The sequence below is a fragment of the Tympanuchus pallidicinctus genome, unplaced genomic scaffold, assembly GCF_026119805.1.
Source record: "Tympanuchus pallidicinctus isolate F22 unplaced genomic scaffold, pur_lepc_1.0 scaffold3, whole genome shotgun sequence".
In the NCBI taxonomy this organism is placed as follows: Eukaryota; Metazoa; Chordata; class Aves; order Galliformes; family Phasianidae; genus Tympanuchus; species Tympanuchus pallidicinctus.
The window spans coordinates 2,387,546-2,406,293 of record NW_026294747.1 but is presented as its reverse complement, the minus strand read 5'-3'; the positions used below and the strand labels follow the sequence as shown (position 1 = coordinate 2,406,293).

The 18,748-nt window shown below is 41.8% G+C and overlaps 1 protein-coding gene across 3 annotated transcripts in view; it reads right to left on the bottom strand.

The window, feature by feature from the left end:
* The window catches only part of HIPK3 (homeodomain interacting protein kinase 3), a 93,266-nt gene that overhangs the window by 30,826 nt on the left and 43,692 nt on the right, over positions 1-18,748 (bottom strand). For all 3 annotated transcript variants that reach the window (XM_052695639.1, XM_052695642.1, XM_052695641.1), the window contains exon 2: positions 16,668-17,763. In XM_052695639.1, the coding sequence (XP_052551599.1) occupies positions 16,668-17,761 (1,094 nt within the window). In that variant the 5' untranslated portion in view covers positions 17,762-17,763. The remainder of the gene's footprint in view (positions 1-16,667; positions 17,764-18,748) is intronic.

Here is an 18,748-nt window from a genome sequence, read left to right as displayed (position 1 = left end):
CCGCTGGCCTTGTTGTGCCTGCAGTAAGAGGGCCCACGTTTCCTCTAGTGTCCAGTTTATGACATTTCTTTAGTTCTATTTGTTCACCGGTACTGGCCAAAGGTTGTAGGTGAAATCAGACAGGACCACTGCCATCATATTAATGGAGTTCCTATATAACATGAAATTTCCCCCAAATAGCTTGAGTCAATGTTTATCTAATGAAATCTACATTTCAAAACTGACAGCAGTAAAGAGAGGAATTTTTACTGACTAGATTTAAGAGATTACAGTCTAGCATGAACAAGCAGCGGAGCAATACACTCAAGGAAAACCCTAACAGTAATTCCTGTACACTTGCTTCGGATTATCCAGAAAGAACTGCTGTCAAACAACTTTGAAGAGGCTCTATGAACAACATGTATGTTCACAACCTAAGATTATCTCTAAGCATACAACCATGAAGAAGTTGCAATACTTAGGAGCCCTACGCAGAAATAACTCCTTGAGAACAGTTAGAAAAAAGGACAAAATCAAGAGATCAGAGACTTAGAGACCAATAACATAACTTTATGCGGAAAAGAGTCCATGAGAGAATAACGATAAATATGAGTACTTTCATTAGTCATTTGAGAACAAGACCAGATGAGTGACTTACCCTTTTCGATATTATTTTCTGCCTCTGAAGCTGGAAATACCCTTAGGGAAATCAGCCTGCAGTATGATCTAGGATTGTAGATTTTTGGAAACGGAAAATAACTAAAAATAACCGACTGGGAAAGACACAAAACCCAGCAGACCTCCAAGACAAGCTGCTTTTCTTTCTTTCTTTCATTTTTATTTTTTTTTTTTTGAAAGAATGCTAATTTGAAGATAAAAGTCATTGTAGTCTATGAAATGTGCGCAGGGGATTTGCCAAGTCTTGATATGATATGGAGAGTATGTAAAGACAAAAAGCTACCATGGTGAAGTAACAGGGAAAGAGGTCTTCACCTACTTAAAAACCTCATCTAACTGTTTGGGTGGGTTTTTTTTTGTTTTGTTTGTTTGCTTTTTCATTTTTGTCTTTCAGGGAAAAAAAGACAAAGAAAAAATAAAAAGACAAGATAGTCCTATTCCAAAACAGAGATCATGACAATCTGCCTACCTTTTGACGTTGTCCAAGGATGGCCAATGTAATACTGCAGCATTCACTTTAATGTTTGCTATGTGTTACGTATCTATAAAGTATTATGACTACAAAGGTGGTTATAACTCCATAGAATGAAAAGTAGTCACACATATAATTGTAACAGAAGATTACATTTATGGACTGACTTGTTTTAAACCTGATACAGACAAATTTATATGAGTTATATAGGTGTGAAAGTTTCTTGAAGGTAACAAAACAGTCTCTAAATCATCTTCATTATTATAAACACAATAAAATAAAAAAGACTCGCTACCAACTGTGTATCTCTTAAGCTCATGTGCATTCCACATGAAGTGTCCTAGAAGATTTCATCAGATTTTTATCAACCAACATGAAGTGTTTAACTTGCTTAATTAGTTTCACGGGAGGGGAGCAGTACAAAACAAAACCCCACACTCGGCCCTAAACGAGTGGAAGCAATCTGTAGCAATATCTTTTAATCAAGTACAGCACAGTAATCTTAAGAGTGCATCGTGTTACCAGCTCTACCAAGTCAAAAAGAGCTACCACAAACAGGCTTCGTTCTACAGAATAAGCACATACCTCACTGTGTTGTGTATTTCTTATCCCTCACTGGTGCCAGAATACCCACTGAAATGAGAGACAAGTGAAATCATGGAGTTTCTTTGTTTCACTCTTCAGCGTGGATAAAAAATGTTTAAACAAAATCTACAAATTCAGAGATTGAAGTTAAAACAGATGTCAACGGAATTAAGCAATCATGCATTACACAAGGCATCTTCTTGATTCTAGCTGAATTAAACTGTTGCTTAACTGTGAAATTACTAAACTTGTCTTCACTGGGGAAAGAAAATGAACTGAACTGCATCCTGGAGAATGTAATGGAGAAAACTCATCTCTGGAGATGCCCTCTTAATAGGCAGACCAAGTACAGAGCACTAGCTTTATCATATTCATCAATATGTGTTACTGAAAGATAGCAACGATTTAAAAACTGCAGGAACACCCAGTGCAATTAGAATTGTCATATTGTTCACTGTTTTCTACATAGTAAAAGGAACAGGCAAAATTTAGCACAGTTAATTCTCATATTTCAACATTTTCAGGTAAGAACACTCCAAAATAACACCAAAAATCACACCAAGTGTGCTACCACTTCAACAATGTGTAATTGCTGTGCCATAAGCATGACAAAGCAATCACAAAAATACAGAGGACACGTTTACAAGTTCCATGATTACTTTAAATGTAATTATTTAGCTAGAACACGACTCGTATTTCCCTATGAAAGGCTCTCTACTTAACTGGATTAACACACTATTGATGGCTAAATTCTGCTGCCAGAGGCTACTGTCAAGTCATCATTTCCAGAACAAACCTATAAGCTAATTTCTTTATCCCATGTACACTATTACAACAAGCTCATCATGAACTTGCTCCCTTAAATGCTCTAAAAAATGCTGTAAAGAACATTCAAGAGCTGCATGACACAGGATTACCCGTTTTAACGAAATCAGAACATGCATCAGTCACCGGTTAGAAGGCTAAATATGTTGAACATCTGATTTTTCCACACTGGTGGGTTTTTTGGGGCTTCTTTTTTAAACATAAAAACAGTTCGATGCCGTAAAAGCTGACTGTTGACTCACGATAGGTACAGTTACTTTCTCCACCCACTTGTTAGCACACACGTGTACCTAAGAGATCTATTAATAGCTGGATAAGCAAACTATAAGGAGAGAACTGAAGCAACCACCTGTGGCACTGCCACACACTCAGTAATGCCACAGGGAAACAAGGCCTGTGCTGCCCACCCTTCCTTTCCCTTTTTGCAGGGCAGGAACAGGAAGAGAGAGCAACTCGGAGGAGCTCCCGATGCCCTGTTTCCACACAGGGCCCGAGGACAATTTCAAGACAAACCTGCTTTTTTTGTTAACTCATTTCCATTTGCAGCATCCAACTAACAGCACACTTACAGCGAACCGCAGCTAGTCCCCCTCACACACATAGAAGAAGAAGTGATTTTAAAATCGTATTTACTAACTGGAACAAAACCAGCAGTTGCAAACAGAAGAATTCTGCAGTCTACTTCCTTCCCCCTCCCCCAGCAGTCCTGTTTGTTTCCTGGGATTAATAAAGCGGAGCGGGAGACAGAGCAGAGCCGTTCCTAATGAAGGCGCCCAGAATGCCCTTTAAAGGGCCAGGGGGGAACCACCACCAAGGTTAAAGTACGCCAGGAGCAGAATCCAAAGAAAACATTTTTGCAAGGGCCAGGACACGCTGACGTGCCAGCTGCAGCCGGCAAGGGGCAGCCCCCAGCTCGGGCAGCAGTCACACAGCTTCAGGAAATCACCTTTCCAACAGTTTTCCCAATTTATCTAGATACTTGCCAGGCTCAGCAAAATCAGCAGGCAGCGATTCCATTTTGAAGCATCGGTCACTCACGCAACAACACTGTTGTGACACAGATCAGGACCTCTCTACATGCTGAGTATAAAACCTATTTCAGAAGACACAACCAGACTGTGGGACTCTGCTGCCGGCTTTGGTCATGCTAGAAGTTTGTGTCTTTCAAAACAGTAGCAAAAGAAACAACAAAAGGAAGCTCATGAGCTGCTGGGAGAGCATTTGAGGAGCTATCGACGCAAATGTACCTTCTTAGCCTTCACTACTGCACCTCTCCTTGTGGTTTCACTGTAAGACACTAAATGAACTGCATACTAAATGGATCTTTGATCATTCAGAGCCAGTGTTATATCTTTCAGCTGATCGTTACAGGCTGATGCACGTATTCCAAGGCCCTTTGCCTCCTCCCACCTGTTACTGAAGGGTTATACAGGAGAAATAATGAGATGCCGCAGAGGCAGATCCCCCCCTCCTTTGCAAAGGAAAGGATATCCTGCTGCCATCTAAGTCCAATTGTAAGACATTGCTGTCTGACAGAAATGCATGCCTAACGCTTTGTTTTGTAAGAGGTATTAAAAATACCCCTACATATGCACTTGCAAAACATGCATGTTTCTCAAATCACATTTCAGTGCATTTAGAACGTTTTCACAAGCCATATGCAAGCTCAAAGAAGAAGGTTAACATTCACAAAGTGGCCACACTTAACCAGACTAAGATTAATACCCAGGAAAAGGCTAAGAATTCCTTTCAGCTACCAGTTATTTAGTGACAAACAGCAGTCTATTCCATGTGACAACAAAAGCTGCAAATAGAATAAACAAAGGCCAACAGATGTAGAAAGAAAGGAAAAAAAAAAAAAAAGGAAAACTCAAAGGCAATGCTCTTAATTACACATAGTCCATTTTGAACTCTTGCTGCATTTCCACCTCTCTGGCGCTGTACAAACAGCCATGCCACTAAGCCTCAAGCCTGCAAGCCGCGTGGGAAGGCCCCAGTTATGTAAGGTGTTATTACAGCAGCAAAGCTGGCCGCTTACCAGCTTGCAGGTACTTAAATACTCCAAATAATCACACAGATTAGTGAGCAACTGACAGAGAACAGCGTTACCTACCTGTAACGTAACCAAGAGTTCCTCTAACACTTGCACGTGTAATCCCTTGTACGTATATGTGCCTTAAGGGCTTCAAGTCGAAGATGTTGGGTCTAGCACGTTTACTACAGGTCAGGAGGCAGAATAGGACTCGCCACTATTCTCTGTACTCCCACACAGTTCCAACTTGAGGAGGAAAAAAAACAAACACAAAGTATTCTTCCTTCAGAGAAGAGGAGGAGCTCAAACTCCTAGGAATGCCAGCAGCACTCCTATCCCAAACGAAGCATCTGCTGTAGGTGCTTTGGTTAAAGAGCAGTGCCCAGTGGAAATATGCAAAGAATCCCATCCAGCAGGCCTTTGGGTGGCAGGCATGGGAGTGCATTTTGGAACAAATCTGAGCTGGTTTTCATTTTCCAAATACTTTCTCATAGGCTCAGTCTCACAGAAGTTTGCTGCAAGAATTAAATACAGCTCTGAGAAGATTTTGAGAGCAACAGAATAAATTATTGAAAGCAAACGGACCTGTGAATCAGAAGTAACTTGAATAACCCTCAGTTTGCCCTCACTGGGCAAGGGAGCAATGAAAGCGCTAGAGAATTTCTAGTCACATTTCTTCTTCATCAACAGAGCCTTTAACACAAACATAACATCTCTTAATAAACTAAGGGTTATAATTTACTTGGTCCAGCTCCAAGGTCAAGACTTGGTTAAAGTGTCAGAATACCGAGGACGCCTCTAACATCCTCTCCAGTCCAGTCCTTACAGGGCCGTACGGCCCTTCACTGGAAGAGCAACCCTTTCTTGTACAGACCTCCTCCTCATTTTCTGCATGCCCAGGTTGAAAAGATGCACATTTCCCCCTCATAACCTTCCCTTTCCTCTATTACCCTTCTGTTACTTGGGACTGCACAGTCCCACAGACACAGGTACTAGCAGCTTTCCTCCCTCACTTCCCTGTCCTGCCAGCTTAGTGTTCTTGGAGTGGAACTGCCAACCACAAGAAGCAAGCACTGAGCAGCAAGCTGGAGAGAGCACTAAGAATATATGCTGTTACACACCAATTATTGCCATTTCAGAGGCTGGGAAGCTTTTCACACATTTCTCCACAGGCCTTTCTGCTACAGAAGAGAATCTGCTGTTACTCCACAATAATGTTAACAAGCACACTGACAAACGCGTGGCTTGATTAGTCCTTGTTTTTGTTGGTTTTCCTATTTGTACCACTTCTCTTCCCGGACAAGAACGAGCAATTTCACATCGCTATTTTGCCTTCTTTGAGATTCTAAGAAAGCAACAAGAATGTGATTTAGCTCCCCAGAGCTATGTATATGGTGATGACCAGGTGGCTACCACAGAACAACAAGAACAGCCACCATCCTCTTCCTTGTCGCTGTGCAGGCAGGTACTTAGGGCTGGGTGTTCTCCTGCTGATAACCAAATCAGCAAACAGGCATTTTGCTGGCGTTAGCCTCATACCAGCCAGCAGCACCCAGCTGGCATCTCAGCAAATGCAGATCAGGGCACAAAATAATGAAAACGTCGAAGTTTCAGAAAAGCTTCACAACAGGAAGCTGTGCAGGGGCGCGACATGCACCCAACCCACCGCTGAAATATCAGAGTATGTTTCAGGGCTTTTCAATTGGTTTTACACCAGGCACCTCTGTATTAGAAGAGAGCTAAAGAGTCATTTGATTGCGTTTGTACACAAGCTAAGAATGGCGCTGTAGGTAAAAACACAACGTAAGAAGTGTTCCCCATTTGTAAATACTTCATAAATCATATCCAGCAAACCTGAGAACAGCCAGAAATGAAGTGCTAATTAGGTTTAGGCAATGCTGAATGCATTATTTCATGAGCACCACCACGTGGCTACAGACTTGCTTTCCTCACCTACTGCAGGTCCCGCTGTATTCTCTACCAGCGCTGCGGAAGTGGATTAAGGGAGCACAACAGAGTCCTCCAGGCACTAATAACTCATTGATTCCTGCTTATCCTTTTATTTAACACATTACGGTGTTACAGTTTTCCCCCTGCTAAATATCTGAGAGTTTCCTGCTATTTTGGTGTGTTTTAAGCCCACACAAATGAATACCAGCTAGTTCCAAGATTAAACATTATGTTCAATAGGGAAATTACATAGGGCAAGACATAAGTGGCATTGATTAAAAAAAACAAACACTTATACTGCCTGTCAACTCTGTGTGAGAAAAGACTCGTGTCATTCAACTAGCAGTAAGACCATAACAGAAACAGCAATTATGAGTTAAACATCTGACTTTCACTAGCACCTCTGCATATGGAAGTTAATCATAATCCTGATGAACTTCGCCTACAAGGCTTTCCCAGCAATTCTTCACATACAGCAAAGCTTTTGAACGCTTTTCCAGTGGAAGTTGTTGAAATAATTCAAGACTAGATGAAAACCAAAGCAAAGGAAGAAGTCATACTGCACAATCTACAAATTTCTTTCCTCCTGTTTCACTTTTTAAGCCTCACATTACCAAAAAATGCTGAGACCCATGACCCCACATCTAGCTACCATTCCAGAGAGGTCGAGAGTCCAAAACTGGTTCCGTCTCCAGACATCACTGTGCCCAGTGTGATCCACCCCACGCTGGGAACACCATTAAGTACTGCTATCAGTTTGCAACCTACAGCATACTCTAACAGCTCAAATCAGGTTTGGAACTTTTAAAATTGATAACACCATAGTAATAATGGCGTTAGTAATACTCAGTTTTAAAACTTTTCATATAGCATTACCTATACATAAAAGCACGTTGTAAGCTCTGTAGTGCACATCATTTTTCAAAGTTATTAAGTGCACACACCCAGAACTTATCTGCATGGGGAAAAAGGCAAGATTTGCAGTAGTCCTTAGGCCACAAAACAAAGTTCCACAAAGCTCTGGTTTTAGCACTGAGAAAGCTGCCTTCTGTGCAAGGATCCAACTTGATTAGATAAATCTCAATGGCACACAAACTGCCTTGTCTCACAGTTTTAGATAGTTTCAAATAAGCCAGGCTCAGAACACAATGGGCTATGAAGGAAAACAAAACGTGAGGAATCTTGAATTCCAAGGATCTTCTATCACCAGTTTCAGAGAGATGCAGAAACGAGTCCTTTTGCACAGCACTGCGTGTGCAAGAGAAAACATTCCCCGCCTCCCATCTCCAGTGGAACCTTGCTTCCCTGCTTGTGCTGATGAGCACGGGGACCAGAGGCCATAGCACAGACCCACTAAAAGCCACACTGCATGTGTTCTGAAGGTAACAGCATCGCTACAGCATCCACCTGCTTAAAAAGCCTTATCTGGGAAATGCTTTGGGCTTACATCCCCCACCCCCTCCATAAGAAAAAAAGGCTGTCACTTCTTAGAAGGTACTTTACTAACAAACCAAACAAAAATTTATCCAGAACATCAGGTACCACCGTGTGATCAAATGCCCTCAAGCATACAGTAGAATATGCACATTTCATGCGTTATTTTCCCCTCGTGTAAGTTTTACTTAATTACATCCCCAGTACTTGTTTTTACACCAGACACTTCTGCCACTTATCACTTGATGCTACAAGTCACAAAATACTTCCTTTCCTTTTTTTCAATCAGGATAGTACGTTTTGTACTGGTTCAGAGCAAAACCAGCCAAGCATGAGAAGTTGCACATGCATGCACACTATTTGCAGTTGCCCAACCTGCTTGCTTTCTAACTTGGGCACTGGAGGGGATGACGAGGCCCCAGCTGTGGGTGTACCCCCATCCCCCCGGGCCACATCTGCACAGGAGCGGCTGCCCTAGCCACAGGTGCACAGCCATGCAGGCACAGGGGGCAGCAAGCCTTCTGCTGGGTGTCGGGTGCTGATGCAGAAGGCACCCATAGCTCACCTTCAGAGCAAAAGTGAATTCCACCATGCCAGGTGGAAAAGATGCAGACTGAAGTGCAGGCTCCAGTTTCCTTCACGTTGATTGAGATCTGTAGTCTTCTGCTCTTACAACAGAAAAACAGAGCCATATTTTCAAGACAGGCACAGTGGGAAGAGCTAGATGTAGTATTTACAAATACAGCTTGACAGCTACCACCACTGTTTTCTGCAATTAAGATATTTGATAGACACCCCCACACACACACAAACATGAACTGAAATGATGAGCAAGTCTTTGTGACCTGTCAGTGCAGCGAGAAAAACGATCACATTGAGGTAAAACTGATGTGTAAGAAATAAAAGCTGCTTCTCAATCATGACAAATTTACCAGTTAACCCCAGCAAATGGAAATCAACAACAGAGTCCGTTCTCCTTCAACATTATACAGGCTTTCCCTTTTCTTCAAACTGCAGACATTTGAACACCAGGAGAGCTGTCATCTGTGCTCTCATTTCGGCTGTTGCTCCTACCATCACGATTAATAGAAAACACAGGCTGGAATAGCTTGCATCTCAGCAGATACGTGGTACCATCTAATGCTTCATGTGTCTGTTAATGTGACTCAGAAAAATATCTCGCTCAGAAATACGACAACCGTAAGGCCAGCCCTATTTCATTCTCTCAATCCCCATGATACTCCTCTGGGTCCTCAGAGAGAATAAAAGCAGCTGTAAATTTGCAGGAGCCCCATCATTCTTTTCTACAGCGGGAAAACAAAACCCTACCCCCACAAAAACAAAACCCACAAAATACCCATGAAAACTATCCTTGTTTTCTACTTCTACTACAGAGAATAATAAGGTATGAGAGACTACAGTATGAAGACTAGAAAATAAAAGAAGTGAAACTACATTTGTTATCAAGTAGATAGATAAACAAGGTTTGGATGAGCCAAGATTGCCATTCCTGGAGGGCATTTTTAATGGCTGAGGTTGGGTCCCGGTAATCACACAACAGAAGTCCACAACAGGAAGTCAATTAAACAATTAATGAGCTCCGCACACGAAGTGCAAACACACACTTGCCAAATCAACAATTTGTTTTCGAGCACAAGGCACAGAAGCTTATCTTGACATTAAACACTGGCTGCTCAGATAAGGAAATAAACCAGCAATCACAGCCCCACAACTTTAAAGGGGGAGAAGGGTTCTGAGCACCTCAGTTCAGCCCCACAGCAGATCTGCGTGTTATCGGGACTCTCCTCTCGTCTGCACTGCTGACGGTAACCATGCTGGCAAACCCAGCAGCTGACTTTGAACACACTGACCTTGAGCAGGCAGATGACCTTAGCAGCATGTACTTCTGGCTTATTTCATTGCTGCAGCGGAGCAGCCTCACCATCTATAGTAGTCGAGAGCCTCTGGCCACCACCCCTGACTATTTTAAGATATCCCAATACACTTCAGTGATGCACAGTTCAAAGTGATAGAATAACATCTGCTAGCATATTTAAGTGTGAGTTGTTTACAGAGGAATTTTTAGCTTGTTCTCGTATCTTGCTTCCCTGACAGAACACTCAAATATATTAACAGAGCTTTACTTCCTATTTCCACCTCTAAGAAAAAAAAAAGTGTTTTTGTTTTTTTTTTTTGAGCAAGAATTTTAGGCATCGTGAAAGGAGAAAAACAAGACGTCCCACTCCAGATCAAGCTTCTTTTGAAGCTTCAAGTATGTGACAGCAACGGGTGGACTTGAAAGGAGTTGCTTCCTGAGCCGTAGATTCCTGCATGACTTCTCTCCTTGATCAAGAAAGCTTGTACCCATGTTTATTTGTAAACCAGATTTAAGGTGGTATTCTATACATGTAAATTCTGCTGATCTGATGTTAGAGATAATTAACAAATTACTCTGATGCAATGGACTCATGCATTACTGCTGACTTGTAATAACCCATTATGCCTCCAACCCTAATCCACAAAAGGAAGAAAGCACTGCAGACAGGTACTGCTGATGGACACTCTCTGGAGTAACTGGAGTGACATGGAGTACACTTAATCACATTTAATCAAGTTACAAAGCCCAGCAGGAAAAGCAAGTCTAGCCAAGAGCACACAGCCACTAGGATTTTCATTATTATTATTATTATTTTTTAACTTCAACAGGTATGCAAGAGAAAACAACAATTGCACAAAACTGAAAAAACAACATAAATCGTTCATGTTTTTTTCTGAAGCTAAATGCACAGGTGAATACTGATAAGTGAAAAGCAGTCTGAGTGCAACAGTCTCAGAGCACGCACATAGCTCTGTCTGCAGTCATGGAAAGGAATTAAGCCACACAACTCAGCTGCTTTGCCCTTTCCCCAAATCCTTTAAAAGAGAAGAGAGAGCACAGGACCCAGTCACTGCTCCCAGCCACAGCACAACTACTGGCTGAGTAAAACCCACCCACAGCTCCAACATTTCTCATAAGGGCTGAAGGAGAGGCAGCCTGGAGCCAGTGGCGGATGAACTTACAGTTCTCTTGACAAGTATGCCTGGGCCAAGGAGGAGGGGCTGGGGGTGGATTTATGGACCAGCAGCATCAGGACCGCAGAACGCAACAGATATCTCTTTTTCCATCCCGTCTGACTCTCCATGGGCGAGAAATGTAAAAGGAGGAGGGAGGGAGGGAGGGAGGGGGAAAGACTGCTCCCATCCAACAGGAATACATCCAGCCGTGATTTTTTCTGCCCTCTGAGCTGTGCTGCAACACTAGTGACTTTTGGCATTTTGTCTGGAACAGCTCTGTTGATTAGCAACTACCCTTAGTTGGAAAGCAGGAGGAAGGATATCGCTGACTGAGGAATGAGCAGACTCCACTTACTGCTTCTGCTCGTTTGCTTATCCTTGAGGGCACACTGAATACATTGGGATCGTATTTTACCACTGTCACCACTGGAACAGAAAAACAGTTCCAAGCTGCAAGTTTTCCTTTAGAGTTGAATTCCTTCCAGTCTGCAAGCAACACTTGAGTGCCCCATAAACCCACAGCTTCAGCCGATCCCCCTTTTTTTTTTTTTTTTCTTATAGGGAGATCAGTTATGCTGCTTCCTGTTCATTTTCCCAATTAGTTTGAACAGTTTGAGCATGGATCTCTGGATGCCAGGGAAAGCATCTTCCATCAGGAAACCAATTCTTTGCTCTCCAAAAAACACTTCTTAATGACAAAACTTACAGCAGCACAAGCTGAATGGTGTGATGAAGCAGATGAGTTCTTGGAAGGCAGGAGATGAAAGATAGGAAACTTAACCACAAGTGCAGCTATACAAGCAATGAGAACGATGCCTGTTAAACTGCCTTCTGGAGCTGCACGTGAAGAAGATGCAATCTAACTCACAAGTCAGTTCTTACACCCACGCAGACTATCCCAAGTTTGTGATGTAGGGACTTTGGGAATGCTAAGCTTTGTAAGGTTTACTAAAGACTCACTTCCAAAACCTGGTTTTCTAGGAAGACAACCTCAAAAGAAGTCAACAGAAGCGTGATTTCCCTTGGAAAACAAAACAAAACCAAAGTAACAGCTCCTCCCAATCAATGATGAAGGTTTGCATCACAAAGTTCTGCCCACACAAACACTGACTTTGCTGCTACAAACTGTCCCCTAGCAACCCATGCTTACAATGTAAATACAGAGATGCATTTTACAAACTTGGTGTTACAGCCACGTAAATAGTGGGAGGACATTAATATTGGAGAAGTATGAGGCTTCATCGTTACCAAACCCTGCTACATAAATGCTATTAGACAGAATCTTGCATCTTTTAAAAAATTTTTTTACCTGCTTTGAACAGCAGGCAAATGCTGCAGAACAAACCCGTGTCATTTGGGTACCAGCTGACGTGTAGAACAGAGCCCTTGACCACTGGAGCTGCACACAGCTACTTCAAAGGGGGAAGACTCTGCAGAAGCTCCAACAGAAGAGTGCCACACAAGAGGAGAGGTCTGCTGTGAAAGCAGATCCAACAGGTTCCCTCTGAGCACAGCACTGAGGCCACACACAAGCTCTTTTCACGACAATGGAAACTGCTAAATAAAAGTAAGTGGGCTCCCTGGGCAAGTCAGCAGAACTACCTGGATCATCTGGTAACAGCGATGCTGTGCAGATTACTGCTCCTTGGAATCCAACATTTTGAAGCCTCTCTTCTCACCCTCTTTTCCCAAAACACGTATAACCTTATGAGAGAGACAAAGAAAAGGAAAATGACTCCATGAGCAGAAGAACGCCAGAAGGAAAAGCTTTCGACCTCAGTGGATGAGCATGAGACTAGAGACTGAGAAATAAGAGACAGCTGTTGATTCCTCCGCTTCCTAACCCACACTGTGGGGGAAAAAAGCAGCTTTTAGTCTTGGATGAAATGCTTGCTTTCCCGATTTAGGGCACCGGCGATCAAGAGAACAGATGAGCAACGTGCTTACACCATTTCCATCTGTGACAAAGGCCCAATCACCTACGCTGTACATAAAAGGGTCTTTTTTCTTTACAAGAGGCATACACTGCTTAGATCACTCATAAAAGGTCAGCAGTCTTAAAGTGTGAGACCAACAGCAAAGAAAAGGCTTCGAATACCAGATCCCTCTATCCCATAAATATTAAAGCCCAGGCCAGCATAAAAACCGCATGTAATACAGGCACTGCCTTTTAGGCAAACAGTATTTGGAATAACACTTCACCTTTGAAACAGAAAAGAAACTCACAGCTTAAGATAGCGCTTCGTGGTTAATGTTTATTGATATCATACTCTCTCCTTGCAAGTAAATAATCAGATTTCTAGCAATAATTTCCAAAAGGTAATGAAAAATGCCAAAATGCATTTTCACATTTGTTTTTAACCACTTCTTTCTCTGCTGTTGACTAAGAGAAGGTGAAACGTAAGTCATCCTGCTGTCCATTCACCTGGCTGTACAACATCCCTGCTTTAAGTCCTAATCTTGCTTTATCACTTTTGTTTTCAACTTATTACTCACATCCACATACAGACCCAACATACCATGCTGCCATTCAAAATAAGACAGCATAACAGAAGATTTTGCTGCCTCCTCCATCTTTGGCTGTGCTTCATTCATGATGGTCTCATATACAAGAAAAAAGGAAGCATGATAAGATAAAAGTGTTTTCATTCACTTCTGCTCGACTTCTTTACGTGTTTCTCTGGTTCACTCAACAATGGCAGATGTGTGCTTTCAATATGGAAAGCACAAACCTCATTCTTGAGAATGGCATAAGTCACCTAGAAACTCTACCAAGTTCATATTGCTTCCACAAGAGCTGCTTCCTTTCCCTTGCAGCACAGTAAAAGGCATTTTACTCCGTTCCTGAGATCTCAGATCCTACAACTGTTTAAAAGGAAAACAAAATCCTTCTGCTTCATACTTTTGTCTTTAAATTCTTGAGAACTCAGCAGAGTGCTTTTGCACATCAAAATAGTTAAAGTATATTTGTATACGATAAAAAGAAGCATATAGCACTGAACTGAAGAGAAGGAGTTCTCAATGAGTCTCAATTGCTGCTCAATTATTTTTAAAGGTTTGTTTCAACATGTCATAAGTCAAACAAGTCAAACCTGAACCATCACTCCCACCTTCTCGTAACACAAAAACTTTTAAGTAAATTTTGTGATTAACTGTATTTTACAGCGTAGCTGCTTAGTTGATTGACAAGAAGCACAACCTCTGGCAAAATATGTTCTATCTGAATACAGTGTGTTCTCAGAAGTCTCTTCTCACTCCCTGAGAAAGCATTTCCTCTTTTGAACATTTCTGAAGTCAAACTCCTATTTTCTAATGTTATTTACCCTGGTCAGGTACTTCAAAACAATAAAACAAAGTCTGTGAAACTGCCAGGCAACGCAGAGTCAACTTGAGTCGCTAAGTCAGTAGGGAGCCATGCGTCCACAGTGAAATCCAACCTGCCAAGAACTTTTCCAGAACTAAGCTTTGAGATGGAAAATAAATGAATAAAGACCCCTAACCAAACAAAACCTACTAAATTTAAACCCATTTCAAAATGATCCTAACCAATATTTACCTTGGAGATGACATTGGAAACATTCAAATAGACAAACTATAGCCTAAACTTGTCAGATTCTTTTATTTGAATGTTAAAAAAAAAAAAAAAAAAAAAAGCCTTGACTCAAACGCTACCTTACAGAAAGGCTGTAAAACTACACAGGACAAAGACCATATTTTACTTCACAGTCTGAATATTTACAGTGCACTTCAGTGCCACTTAGTAACCGGGAATTTTAGATGCACGTGTTGTATCTCTCTATAAAAACATTGTTCAGTCTTTTCACGAGCTAAATCCCACGTAAAGCTCCTACCCTGAGCCAAGGAGAACACACAGGTCTGCAAGTTTATGCTTAAAAGGGAAGTGGAAATGATACTTGGAACACTTGTAACAAACCATGCCTATTCACACTTTAGCATCCCTAACGTAACACAATAATCCAACCTGCACGAGGCACAGAGCCCTGCTCCATACATAGGTCACAATTCTACACAAAGTATAGCTGTTAAGGAGCATACAGCCAAACAAAACGAAGCAACAGCTAAAATGCATATATGAGCAGCTGAGCACAGTTAGCAATGCTGTGTGCAAGCCGTGCGGAGTAGAGAAAACCAGTGTGAAACCAGACACCACAGAATCAAGTCTGACAATAGGACCACCCAGCCTGGCTGCCTACAGCCGCCTCCCTTTGTCAGCTGTGGGGCAGAAGGAGGGCGAGAGAGATGGCAGCAGCTCACACCCCCTGCAATCACATCCGTAAACAAAAAAGCCCAAATAAGAGTTTTCGGACCACGCGTCTGCTGAACTGTGGATCTGCACACAACAGCAGATGTTAAGATATCTGCACTCACAGACCACCTTGCAGAACTCATGCTGCCTTTTCAGGACTTTTCTGTCTGAGGAGCCTGGAAACACAGCGACTTGCATGGTGTAGAGCTTCTAACTCGAGAGCTCCCTTGAATGTATTTCACTTTGCATTTCCCACATATGGGTACGCATCGGTCAACAGGATTTCCCAGTCAAGTTTTCTGTTGATCAACTTGGCACACTTTTTTAACACTTAGCTGCAATTTGTAATTAAATAACATGGAAATTCAAGTGATTAATAGGAATATTTTACTTAAGGACAGTACAGGAGATGTTCTTGTTTACAAGCTACAGTTAAATAACAGTTAGTTCCTTCTGGCGCGAGCCACAATCACCTTCGTTTCGTCAGGCCCAGAACTGCATTGCACAAGTTTTCACTTCCAACATGAATAGCTGAAGCATATTTAAAATTGTCTTTAGATTACTCACTGTCCTAGTTTACTAGCTTCTTACTGCCTCTACGGAGACAGGCAGGACGTATAACTGCCAACAACAAAGCAGACCTGAGCAAGGGGTTCAATGCAGACAAATTCAGCTTATGAAGGAAACAAAGCCCCTCAGATGGTAAGTATATTAATGGCTACATGTAGCACTGATGGGATTGCTTATACAAAGAAAGCATTAAAAACAACATCTGAAACACACAACCATGTTAAGGCCAATGTAGAATGCAAACATTTACCAGAATCACTTTAAATGCCCACCTACTATCACCTAAAACATTTAAGTACCCTAACTCGGAAGCTCACTGAAGTCTGTGCTGCTGAAGGCACTCAATCAGAATTAAGTTTATAAGAACAAGGCAAAATATTTACAAGCAGTGGAGAAAAACAGAGCAGTTTGCATAATCTTTGGCAACAGTATATAAAATATGGCATTTCTAGTACACTGTCCAGCTGCTTACATAAAAGTTATACTAGGAAGGCAGAAAAGGAACACTAAACAAGCAAGTGAAGACTAATTTTTGTTCCAGTTTTCTTTTTCATCCGAGGTCTCAAGATAGCAATTAGTGATGGCTTCAGACAGGGCAAAGCAAAACATATGTCTAGGAAAAACAATCTGCATTATGAAAACGTTCAGAACAAATATTCATGTCTAAAATGGTAACCAACTACTTAACCTTGGGATGATCTACATTGCCTTTGTGTTTTCCACATTATTACCACACATCTTGAAGAGTAGCTATTTAAACCATTAACCTCATTTTAAAAAAAAATTAATTCAAAGTTAACAACAAAGTAAAAGACACCTACCTATAATACCGGGATTGTAAATAGGTTGAGCAAATAGTCTTTGATACATGGCTGGCAGACCCAAAATCTATCACTTTAACCCGGTAAGGCTGCCGAACAGGATCCACCAACATAATGTTCTCTGGTTTGAGGTCAGCATGGATTAAACCAAGACTTTTTAGTTTTTTCAGTGCAGTGGCCACCTGTTGTAGAATAGGCCGTATTACCTTCAGTTGCAGAGGGCTGAATTTGTTTTGCTTCAGGAAGTCATATAAATTCTGTTCCAACATCTCAAAAACCAGACAAGTATGGTTACGATGCTGAAAGCATTCGTAGGCTCTCACAAAATTGAATTCATCAGCATTTTCAGTACTTAGCCTTGCTAATATGCTCACTTCTATTTGTCCTTGGCGTGCGTACGAAGGATGATTCTTCAAAATTTTGATTGCCACAATCTCATTTGTCCCCCTTTTCCAGCACTTCACCACTTGTCCGAAGGTCCCTCGCCCAAGGAAATCAAGAACCTCGTAAGTATTTTTCACAGAGCACAAAACCTCATGCTGTACCAGCTGGTAGTCTCCATCTCCACTTGTACCAGTTTGTTTTGAAGCTGCAGCAGTTGTCACAACTGTCACTGGGTTTCCCACATTGGTTTGCAACATCGCAGGCAATATGGACAGTTCATCAACAATCTGCATCGTGCTGCTTTGATTATCTAGCTCTTCACTCTTACGCTTCAATCCACATCGCTGGGGTCCTTCCAGTATATCTACTCTGTTTCCTTGTGTCCCAGCCTGAGGTGCTTCCAACTGAGCTTGCTGCGCCTGCGCTGCTAACGCTTTTGTAGCACCTGCAATATTTTTTAAAGCAACAGCATTTGACTGCAACAAAACGTTCTGTCCTCGAGGTCTGTCAAAAGGGTTTTTAGTCTGAAGGAAAGTACTAACCCTATGGGGAGAGATTCCAAAGTTTTTACCATTCACATAGATTTGTGGGTAGGCTCTTTCGTGGTACACACAACTGCTTGGTTCTAGTTTGAGTTTTTTCACACTACAAAAGGCACTTGACTGGGTTTGATAAACATACGGTGGATAGACCAAGACTTGTGAGGCCATACCTGCAGAGGGAGAGAAAGACAAAGCATAGGTAAGAATCAACATTCAACGTTTCTGAGGTTTGCAGCAGTTTCCTCATTTAAAACAAACAAACAAACAAACAAAAATCAGGACAGAAGTGTATTTGCCAAGCTAGCTAGCTAGCTTAATGCAATCTTGTCTTTAGTTTCTTATGGAAAATGCAAGGTCATCAATCTTGCCCAGTGCAGACTCTTCAGACTGCAGCTGGGTACAGTAGGCAACGTTTTCAATCACTGTTCAGGGCAGAAGGGAGACAGCCAGCAGCAGGCAGTGCTAATGATTTCTGACGTGGAAGAACTGCCTTTGTGCATAAGAACACAGGTTTCATTTTAAAACCTCCAGCATTTCCACATACAAAGATCCCATAGTCTTCAACAACATTAGATAAATAACTAATTCAATTACTTATATATGATATATAATAACTTCAGGGTCCTTATTTGTGAGCTGACCCTGCCTATCATCCCACCCGTTCACCGTAAGTACCAGCAGGCTTTTAAGAGAATATGGCCAAACAACACAACATGCAGTTCTCCAGGAATTTCACTGCCAACAAATCAGCAGTGCATGACAGGGCCCAAATTACCACTCGTGTACATGCTTACATAAACAACTGTTGTTTTCTGGATAAACTAAAATGTAGAGTAACTATTCCACACACACACAGGCATATACACATACACACACTTCTGCCAATGCGATTACTCCCTTGCTAAAAGAGAAGTGAAAATTAAAAGACTGTGGATCATTTTGACTTTGGAAGTCATAGGAAGGCTGAACCCAAAGTTCCAATCTGATTGACTCCACCTTTCTCCAGGTTATTCCTTTTTCAAAAGCATTTTCAGAAAGAGCAACTGCATCTCAGAAATCAGGAATAAGAAAACCTGCTGTGTGCAAAGCAGTGCCACAGGAGCTTCCAGAGCTGGGCTCCGCACTGCACAGGCCTTTCCCAGACCCAAAGCTGAA